This window comes from Nymphalis io, chromosome 20, assembly GCF_905147045.1.
Source record: "Nymphalis io chromosome 20, ilAglIoxx1.1, whole genome shotgun sequence".
Classification (NCBI taxonomy): domain Eukaryota; kingdom Metazoa; phylum Arthropoda; class Insecta; order Lepidoptera; family Nymphalidae; genus Nymphalis; species Nymphalis io.
Window position 1 is genome coordinate 9,299,015 of NC_065907.1, and position 10,886 is coordinate 9,309,900.

Genomic DNA, 10,886 nt, shown 5'->3' on the forward strand with positions numbered 1-10,886 from the left:
ACGGATAGGCGTGCGGCCATCCATCATAAGTTGTGTATTATAGTGTAATTACAGCGACCAGAGGGTTATTCACCACAAATTTCCTCAGTCACGTGTCTTTTGTTTGGTTTTCGGAGCAAATTATAGCTTGGAGCACGGACGGTTTCGTATGAAATTGATGAGTGAATTTTAATTTGCGGGCGTTTCATAAAATAAAAGAAAAACGCGCTCAAAAGATTAACAGATCGTACTAAATATATCATGTTATATCCTGTGTTTTTTTGGGGCTCACAACTTTTTTTTTTTAATTTATATAATTTTATTTATTTAATTTATAATTTAGCGTAATAAATATACTATCTAACGTAAATTTTACATTGGACTGGATATATATTGATATTCTGAAATTAGTGCATTCAGAAACACGAACATACAAACTCCTTATATATTATTAAGCCAGTTGGCGTGTTTGGTAGATTGCCTTTCGCGTACCCTGCCTATGACATTTGTGTGTATAAACATGTCTGTTTGTCCTGAATTTGCGTGTAATTATCTATATAAGTATGTATTTAAAAAGGAAATGTAGTATTTTATTTGTCTGGTTTCCATAGTACTAACTCTGCTTAGTTTGGGATCAGATGGCCTTGTGTGAATAATGTCCCAGGATATTATACTATTATATTATATTAGTTAATATTACAAAACTAGACAGTTTATATAAACGCGCTTTTATAAAGAAACTGTTAGTTCAATTTGAAGACTAATTTTGCGTAACAAAACAAATAAAAATGTCCTCCTGACTGATTTTGGCCAAGGCAAGTCAATCTATGGTTAGTCTCTCGCGATGGACATATTATAGTGCACAAGTGGACCTTGTACCTCAGGACTTGGACCTGCGGCCTTATTATATTATACTTATTGTGGCTAACAATACAAACGAGGCATTTAAGCTGATTGATAAGATAGTCGTGGAACAACAATAGAAGTAAAAAAAAAAGTTCATTCTTTTTATTATATTTATATTATAATGTAAAATAATCGTGAAAATCGTAGATTGTATACACGCCAAGTTTATGAAACAAGCATTAGCGGTAAAAAACTATTGATAAATAAAATATTAATTTAGTGACATAAATCAGGATTCGAATCAAAGCTTTATGGGCAAACGAAACAATTAGGTTAGCATGTATATATATAAAGTATATAACACCCGCAAGTAACAGCTTAGTATCCAGGAACTAAGATTTTTAAATAAAAATGCAGTTAATTTTTTGAGAGAAAAACGAGCAAACAAATGGATTGTCAGTTCTGAGACATCTAAATACTAAAATGTGAAAGATACAACAAATATCTAATATCAAAAATACATTACCTGTTATTAATAACTTCACGATTAGCGCAAAATTCTATGATCACACCCTAACTTATTAGGCGCCCTGCTGAGCCTGAGATCAAAGCGACATTAAAACCAATAATCAAATCTTTACACGCAATAATTATTTCCACGAAAGCCTTTAAATCTTTCGCCATAAAGTTCAAAATACGATAAAATTTATTACGATCTTCAAATAATGCGTTGGTTATTATGTGCGGTATTAAATTAATATCTGTCGGATTTTCGCTACTTAAGAGCATTTGACGCTGAAAGTGTGGCTCAGACCTTTGTGGGATTAGTGTAATATTTCACTTAATTATAAACATTGAGGTAATCTCAACACATAGCTAATACACATGAATCTTAACCGAAGAATACGAGTTCAATAAAGATGACTGAATTTCCATGTGCTTAAATTGAGTTTATAATTCCTCTTGTGCTTATGCTAACCTGCATGTGTCGGATGAAATTCTGCCATATGTGTAATGTGTACCCGTATTTGAGCAGCGCGATGAATTAAGCTCCAAAACTTCTTAAAAGCTGAGGGATACCTTAGCCCAGTAAACTTATAGGCTGTTATTTAGTAATGTTGTTAAAATTTAGTTCGTTAAAAAACTTACTCACTCCCGTCAGGGGTGCTACTATCCAATTAACTAATAATATTACAAAATGCTCAATAATACGATTAGCCATAAGAAAGTGTCGAACGAAACTGTTATAATTGCTATTTTTAGTGACAAATTAAATTATTTTCGTAAAAAATTATCTGTAAATTTTTATTTTTAACTTCTTTTTTTTTATAAATGTACCTCTTATTTTTGTTTGCTTTTAATCGTATTCAAAAATTTTACCAGTTTAACAGTTCTCAGACATTAATATTTTATTTATTTTATACCAATCATGTGATAATTTTATAATAATTTAATTGTTAATATCTTTTCTATTTGTTATAAATATTTTAATTTTTAAAATTATTATTTTTGTTAACTCGAAATGTTGATATATTTTGCAACATCTATAATTAAAGAGACACTTGATTTATATAACGTCATGTTTAAAGACTCAGTTGTATTTATTAGTGTACTTCTTGTTAGTGTTGATATTATAATAAATAAATAAACACAGTAAAAAGATCTTGGTTTGAAAATAAAAGTCTAAATAAAGATCAACATGATTTCATTTAATAATTTTAAAGACATTTAATTTCGGAACAAAAATGAACATTAAAATTCTTCTAAACTCGCATCTTCTTCTAAAACATCCCATAAATATCGATCTCGGATTTCAATCTCTTGCAGCGTATCGTTTATATCTTCACCTATTACTTCAGGAATCGATTGCAAATCGTCATCGAGTAGAGACGTCATTGAAAGTAGCGTGGATTCTGTGGTACTGGCCATGTCACCCGCGTCTCCACGGTCTGACCGGATCTTCGTAGAACCAAGAGTCTTTATTAAAGAAATATTTATAAATAAATATTTACATACATATCATAATCAGGATTATTGCAACACAACACAAGAAAATTACATATAAGGAATATAATAATAATAACGATAATATCCTCCAGACCGATTTCGGCCACGGCGGCCAATCTCAAGAGATATTAACCAACTACGCAGGAGATATTATAGTGCACAAGTGTGAGCGCAAACACAGGTACACTCTCTATTTCATAACTCTCGGGACGGCAATCCGACACGACCGGAAAGAGTTCAGGCGCAGGACGTGCTTTCCGAGGCACTGGAGTGTACACTCTTCCAAATTTTAGACACCGGGCTGCTACTGAGAATTTTCTGACTGAAAAACCCAATAACTTTTTATTGGCCCGACCTGGGAATTGAACCCAGGCCCAGACCTCCGGGTCTGCGGCCTTACATCAAGCTACTAGACCAACGAGGTAGTAAGGAATATATAATATTTGTCTCACGATTCTGCATTTCAAATAACATATGTCACAAGACAAATAAATAAAATTTTAATATCGCTTTTGTAATCTGATTCATTTAATTAATGTATTGTATTAAAAGGGTATTGTAATATATACAGTCCTAACAGTTTTTAATTGAAAGAAAAATATGACGAAAACGAATTAAAATGAAAACATTGAATTTCTCTACCACCGAAATGATCGAATTATTATTTATTTATTTTTTATTTTTTTATAGAACAGGAACGTGGACGAGTATATGGGCCACCTTATGGTAAGTGGTCACCAAACGCCCTTAGACATTGGCATTGTAAGAAATGTCAACCATCGCTTATAGCCAATGCGCCACCAACCTTGGGAACTAAGATTTTATGTCCCTTGTGCCTGTAATTACACTGGCTCACTCACCCTTCAAACCGGAACACAACAATATCAAGTATTGCTGTTTTGCGGTAGAATATCTGATGAGTGGGTGGTACCTACCCAGACGAGCTTGCACAAAGCCCTACCACCAATAAATTTATTTAAGTTACAGTATTATTTTTGTTAAAACTTATTTTTATAAATTTTTAATAATTTGATTAATGACTCACGTCGACTATAGCCATGTGAAGGATCGGCACCTCGAGCTTGAGAGGCTTAATCTCCTGTGGTTCTTCATCTAGATACGAATACTCGCTTGGGACCTGCCAATTTATCTACAAAAATAAAATTTAATACAAAAATTAATAAAAATTAAATATATATATAACACATTATCATATGTATATACAGCTATGTATACATATACAGTCATATATTCACCCCTACATAGACACAACTTCTACAGATTACACTACTACGCATAAAAACACTCACGTACAAAGCAGTCTTTGGTTAAGTTCTTCATTTTAAGAAGTTGCACATTTTAAAAATTAACTAAGAACTTGATAATCAACAATAGAATAAAAGGGCACAATTTTAGTAGTAGCATTATTCAATATTTAGACTCTGGCACGGATACTGTTCTTAATTGTATTATGTATAACGAAACTATACTTTTTTTTTTTTATATCGCCGGGAGGGCAAATGACTCTACTCCACCTGATGGTAAGTGGTAGTAGAGTCCAAATGCGACGACGGCCAGTACAGACGGGAAAAACGTTCTGCACTAGCCGCCTTCGCCTTGCCGGCCCGCAAGATGCCTCTTCACGCCTCGTTTGAAGGAACCCGGGTTATAAGAGGAGGGGAATACGTGAGCTGGTAAGGAATTCCATTTTTTGGAAGTGCGACAAAGAAAGGAGTTGCCAAATTTCTTTGTTCGCGATGGAATTGATGTCACAGTTAGGCGGTGACATCGAGAACCAGCTCGCGTGGACTTAAGGAAGGGGGAAGCAGGAAGCATACTTACATATTAATTAATAATATTATTAAAATATTAACTGTTGCTTCTCAATACGTATTACGTAATGCTATGTATGAACGGAAAAATATAACTTAGTGAGAAAATGCAATACTCATAACATTAGTACAAGGAACAAATACAAAATAATTACTCCTGGAGATGGCCTAGTGAATCGCGTGAATCTTAGCCGATGATCGTGGCTTCAAACCCGGGCAAGCACCACTGAATTTTCATTTGCTTAATTTGTGTTTATAATTCATCTCGTGCTTGACGGTGAAGAAAAACATCGTAAGGAAACCTGCATGTGTCAAATTTCATTGAAATTCTACCGCATGTGTATTTTACCAACCCGCATTGGAGCAGCTTGGTGGAATAAGCTCCAAACCTTCTTCTCAAAAGAGAGAGGAGGCCTAGCCCAGCAGTGGGACATTCATAGGCTGTTACTGTTACTCAACTGCATAACGTCAGTGAATCAGACAGTTCCGTTGGTAGTCTAATTTGACTATAAATAAGTAAGTGTAATGCTTATTTAATAAAGTATTTTGATTTTGTGTTTTTGATTTAATTATTTGATAGTTCTAGAAGAACACGAAATAATGGGTTTAAAATTCAATGAACGTAATTAAACATTTCACCCGTCTTAGACGCCATTTTTCAAGAAACTCATTGGTCTGCCGTAACGCCTCCCTACTTTCTTGAAGAAGATCATCAATTTTGTCCTTGCCACGGTTATGTTTGTATTTATTCAAAAACTGAAAGTTATTAAATATGTTTAACTCATATAACAAAAATATAGTATTAATAATGTTAATAGTTAAGAAAACGTAGATATTAACTGTGTTTATAAATCATATCGCACGCAGAGTACTGCATTGAAGGAAAACGAAAGGAAACCTGCACGAACTAGAACAGCTTTATGGAATAATGCATAAATCACCTCCTTAACAAATAACTTATCTTGGTGACAGAGCTTTGTGTAAGTCCGCCTTGGTAGTTACCACCGCCTCATCACGTGTTCTAACTCCAAATTACAATACAGTATTGTTTGAACGGTCAGTGAGTAAGCAAGCAAGAACTAGTTCAAAGGACATAACATCTTACTTTCCAATGTTGGTGTAAGGTCAATGTGATGTCTATTGACTGTGGTAACCACTTACCGTTAAGTGACCCTATTTGGTTTATTTAAAAAAAAGATAAACAGATCTTAATCAATAATTGGAAGTTATGGGCTCCCACTTCACAAAAAATAAATTATTTCATATATCAAACATTACCGCTATTGCTAATCCAAGGGACACAATTTCGGAGACCAGAACCGGCAAATTGATGAAATTCTCGTTCCCCGTTATCTGTGAATACTTTTCTTCTCTCACGTATTTACGAATACCACAAAAAACTTTACAAAATATTCTCTGCAACTTTACAACAAGGCCATTCCCTAAGAGATAGTCAATGAAGAACAGACTTAGTATTATAGCTGAATAAATAAAGCAGCTACAAGCTTCTGACATCATCTTGAATTTATAAGATAACGGGGATTTACCAAATTATTTTATAGTTTGCATATTTCACTCATGATTTTCGTTTTACCCATCTGACAGATATTATTAACAATCTTTTGAAGTCCGTCATCTATGACGTAATTTAATAAAATATCATAAAATGTAATTATTTATTAGTTATTAAAGACATTTATATTTTAATATTGAAATAAATTATAATTAAGATTAGAAAATATTATATTAAAACTTGTTCTGAATCGATTTTATTGTTATCTATATTAAAAACATTTGCATGGCAACAGTTTCCATGGTTGCAAAGCGTTATACTTGACAACGCTTTTATTTTTATAGTACCTGTATTTTGCACCGTAATTTACTTCAATTTAATTTTCATCCAACAATAGTACCGATTCAACTTTCTTAAAACATGGTAAGATATAGTCATTTATATAAAATAATACTTCATTACCAATGAGCAATTTTAATTATTGTTTAATTTTATCTTTGTTCTCAATAGAGAATGTATGCACATTATTTTTTTTTCTATTTCAGGCGCCAAAAGGAGGAAAAGGCGGTGGCAAAAAAGCACCTGGTAACTATAGGGCCTCTTTAAATATAATATGTTAATATTTACTGATAATTAACTTTACTTGTTGATTCATCTTTCAGCAATTGTCATCGATGGAGTTGATACCTCCGAAATGACTCGAGAGAAACTTGAACAGTTCACACTAAGAGTAAAAGAAGAACTTGATAAGGAAAGAGAGGAGCGTAATTACTTCCAGTTAGAAAGAGATAAAATTAGAACATTTTGGGAGATCACGCGACAACAGCTCGAAGAAGCTAAAGCTGAATTGAGGAATAGAGAACGAGCTACTGAAGAAGCGCAAGAAGAAAATGAAGCTTTACTTGAAACTGAAAAGCAAAAAATCAAACATTTAAAATATGAACAACAAGCCGCTGCAGCAGCTTTAAGGGCTGAAAATTTAGTGGCACTGAAAGCAGCCAAAGAAGAACACACTGAACAAGAACTTGAACTTCTAAATGATAAAAGATCTTTGCGACAAGAAATTAGAGAGAAAATGTTAGCAGCCCAGGATGAGCTACGAAGAGCGAAATTGATACACGCTGAGGAATTATCTAAAACCAGAGCTGACTTTGAAGAGAGAGCTCGTCAGATAGAAGACAAAGCAGACAAAAAATTACATGAAACAAAGACCGAGTTAACGGTGAAACATAGGACGGAAATCGCTGAAGTTGAGGAAAGGAAAAATAAACAGTTGTCAGATTTGATAGCTCATCACGAGAGAGCCTTCTCCGATTTGAAGAATTATTACAATGACATCACTTTAAATAATTTAGGTTAACTTCTTTTTTAATTTAAGTAACAGCCAGTAATTGTACTACGGTTGCGTAAAGTCTTATGCTCCTCTTGAGGAGTTTTTGGAGCATTTTCTACTATCCGCGCTAATACATATCTACCCTATTTACATATAAAACATGCTGATTTCCTCGCAATTTTTTCCTCCACACAATTTAAGCACGTGAAATCAGTGATTACCTGGGCTTGAACCCGCATTTTCTGCTTCAAAATCAAATGTCGAGCCATCTTAGCCATCTTGGCCTTATAAATAATATTATATAGAGAATAACGTTTTATTATAGTCTAAATAACTATTTTTTTAAGGTCTTATAAGCAGCTTGAAGCAACAAATGGAAGAAATGCAAAAAATAAAAGAGCGAGCTGAGAAGATAGCCAGGGATGCTTTAGCTGAGGCCAAGGGCCTTCGAGAGCCACTCGAAGCGGCTATTATTGATAACAAAGAGTTGAAACGGCAGATGTCGAACTACGACCGCGATAAGGCCGCGTTAGCTGTAAGTAACATTGATCCGCCATTTATATAAAGAATTAAATTTAATTATTTCATTACTAGAGTATACATTTTTAATACGTATCGTTTTATTATCAGGCGAAAACAAAACAATTGGCGTCTCTTGAGGAACAATTCGAAGTTCTCAAATGGGAATATGAAGTTTTGCAAGTTAGATTCGACCGAATATTGACAGAAAGAGACGAACTTAAAGCAAGGTGACCGTTATATCAATATTTATCTTAAATTGAATTATATACATATGCTGCATCGCTATCTAACGCCGAGGTACAACAAAATGGATACTATAAAAATATCCATATAATAAGTATGTGCCAACTTTCATGGTGATCGGCTTAATAGTGTTCAGGATCAAGCATATATGCTAACATTCATTTTTATAATCAAATATAATCCGGTATGACTTTGTTATTTCTGGAGCATGGCTCGGCACGAAATAGAGCTTGGTCTTCGTCTTCCATATGTAAAATCAATGATCACAGAAGGATTGAAAATGGTGTTCAACTAAATACCCACTAAACATAGTTTATATAAGAGTTATATTCCAATTGAAGATGGAGTATAAATAAATAAACTTTAGATTTACATATTTCACGCTATAACTACACATAGTTTTGAATATTTTATATAGTTGTATTTATAATATAACAGTATTCCAAATCCAATTTAATTTAACTTCCAGTACATTTTGCTTCGCTTGCAATTGGTAAAGGCTATAAGGCCGTGAGTGTTTACCTAAGCAGCCATTAATCAACAGTTAAAAATACGACCGCTAGTTTTTATTTTCTTTCATAATTGTATATAATTTATTTAACAGATTTTCAAAAGCAGTGCTCGAAGTGCAGCAAAAGGCGTCTTTAAAAACTGCACTTCTAGAAGCTAAGCTGAAGAATTTCGAAGGTCGTGACTTGGGTCCGAGGGAGATACACGTATGTATCGCACTATTCTAAGCAAACAAAAAACTTTTGTTGTTTTGTTTATTTCAAAAAATCTAAATATTTTGTAACAGGATCTTATTAAATTAAAAGACACTCAAGTTGAAGATTTGAGGTATGAAACAGCTAGACTGCGCAAAGCTCATGATGATTTACTGGCGACTTACGAAGCAAAATTGGCCAAATTGGGTGTACCGCTTGAAGAATTAGGTTTCAAGTATGTATTAGTAAAAATTACAAAACATTGCCATCTAGCGTACGATTTGATAACAAGATAGTATAACAGGACCGTACAGCGCCATCTCTTATATTCTAGTCGAAGTTTTAAGTCACACAATATGATATAAATTACTTAAGTACTATGTAAGTTATGAGCATTTTTGTTAGATAACGCTTAAAATTATTATCACAAATAGTTCGAACAATTTCAATGTTACTAACGATGAAATAATAAATTGAAATCGCTTTCGATCAATAATATTATCCTTAAAATTGAGAAACATTATGCAAAAAAGTGCACTATAATATATTCTGCGCAGTTGGCTAGTTTGTCTCTCTTCATATGATATCGGTCAGGAGAACGTCATCATTTAATTATTTACTTATTTATTTCAGGCCATTGAGGGCTGTCGCTGTGGCTGGTCTGTCTCCTGTCATCGGCCAAGGTCCAGCAGGCTTAGTAACGAAAGATCAACTATAGACGTGATTACTAAAATATTATACATAGGGAATGACTGACTATACTGGTGGTAGGGCTTTGTGCAAGCTCGTCTGGGTAGGTACCACCCACTCATCAGATATTCTACCGCAAAACAGCAATACTTGATATTGTTGTGTTCCGGTTTGAAGGGTGAGTGAGCCAGTGTATTTACAGGCACAAGGGACATAAAATCTTAGTTCCCAAGGTTGGTGGCGCATTGGATATGTAAGCGATGGTTGACATTTCTTACAATGCTAATGTCTAAGAGCGTTGGTGACCACTTACCATCAGGTGGCCCATATGCTCGTCCGCCTTCCTATTCTATAAAAAAAAAAAAAAAAAAATGATACCTAAATAAAAATCATGTTTCTCTATATATATAAATTCATTACAATTTTTACTACACTACAACACATTTTGTATTTTATTTTAAACACACCATAAACGCACCGGGACAAGTCATTAATTCTGTGGTAGAATTTTTTTCGCATTTATAATATTAGTATAGTAAGTAATTAAAACTTTTTAAATTATTTTATATATCTTACAGTTGTTCATCATAAATATCAGACAAATTCGAATTAAAGTTTTATTTTTATTATTTAATAATCTTCATTTACTAATATTAATATAGATTGCTCTCAATGCTGCGTGAGTTACAATGTGCATGTAGATACACTGGCTCACTTCCATTAAACTATAATATGGCAATATGAGTATTAGATGAAAGTAATTTAAAACTTCAAAATGTTTAATATAAGTTTTCAAGCAAAATAATTTTAAATGTATTTATAATCTTATTTTATCTTTATTACTTTTTGATAATAATAATCTTTGTTTGACTGAAAAAGAATGTAAGAATTACAACAAAAATATTGCAATAATACAATTGCAAGCGTCAATATTTAATTACATTATATAGATAAAAATAAACCTTATACCTCACGAATAAAAATCAAACTTAACTAAGGGGCATGTTTTAATAAATAAAACGATGTTTGAAGCCAATAAATGTATTATTTACTACTAATCGTCATTTATATTTTATATACAAAATGTTCATAAGGCAACAGTTACAAACGAATGAAAACGCGATATAATGAATTGCAGATTTCGCTTAATAGCAAAAAAACAGCGTCACATCTTTTAAATAAATATTCTGAATTAAATAATAACGCAAACGCGCGAA

General features: G+C 33.0%; 2 protein-coding genes across 2 annotated transcripts; one reads left to right on the plus strand and one right to left on the minus strand.

Moving 5' to 3' along the window:
- Window positions 1–2,577: 2,577 nt before the first annotated feature.
- Window positions 2,578–6,244, minus strand: LOC126776619 (uncharacterized). The gene is made up of 4 exons (XM_050499270.1): window positions 5,943–6,244; window positions 5,304–5,420; window positions 3,878–3,982; window positions 2,578–2,802 (listed from the first exon to the last, which is right to left on the minus strand). Exons 1-4 carry the CDS (start codon window positions 6,180–6,182, stop codon window positions 2,578–2,580), a joined length of 687 nt encoding a protein of 228 aa, XP_050355227.1. The 5' UTR covers window positions 6,183–6,244.
- A 612-nt stretch (window positions 6,245–6,856) lies between these two features.
- Window positions 6,857–10,035, plus strand: LOC126776406 (dynein regulatory complex subunit 4). Its single transcript, XM_050498903.1, has 6 exons — window positions 6,857–7,532; window positions 7,858–8,045; window positions 8,141–8,259; window positions 8,880–8,991; window positions 9,072–9,214; window positions 9,613–10,035. Exons 1-6 carry the CDS (start codon window positions 6,872–6,874, stop codon window positions 9,695–9,697), a joined length of 1,308 nt encoding a protein of 435 aa, XP_050354860.1. The 5' UTR covers window positions 6,857–6,871; the 3' UTR covers window positions 9,698–10,035.
- Window positions 10,036–10,886: the final 851 nt, after the last annotated feature.

Excerpts from the sequence above, each read along its gene's own strand:
- LOC126776619 (XM_050499270.1), bottom strand. The coding sequence starts at position 6,182 with ATGATGTCAGAAGCTTGTAGCTGCTTTATTTATTCAGCTATAATACTA. Across the intron at positions 5,421-5,942 it reads CCCTTGGATTAGCAATAGCG|TTTTTGAATAAATACAAACA; the intron begins GTAATGTTTGAT and ends AATAACTTTCAG. Across the intron at positions 3,983-5,303 it reads AAAAATGGCGTCTAAGACGG|ATAAATTGGCAGGTCCCAAG; the intron begins GTGAAATGTTTA and ends TTATTTTTGTAG.
- LOC126776406 (XM_050498903.1), top strand. The coding sequence starts at position 6,872 with ATGACTCGAGAGAAACTTGAACAGTTCACACTAAGAGTAAAAGAAGAA. Across the intron at positions 8,046-8,140 it reads GCGATAAGGCCGCGTTAGCT|GCGAAAACAAAACAATTGGC; the intron begins GTAAGTAACATT and ends TTTTATTATCAG. Across the intron at positions 8,260-8,879 it reads AGAGACGAACTTAAAGCAAG|ATTTTCAAAAGCAGTGCTCG; the intron begins GTGACCGTTATA and ends TTTATTTAACAG.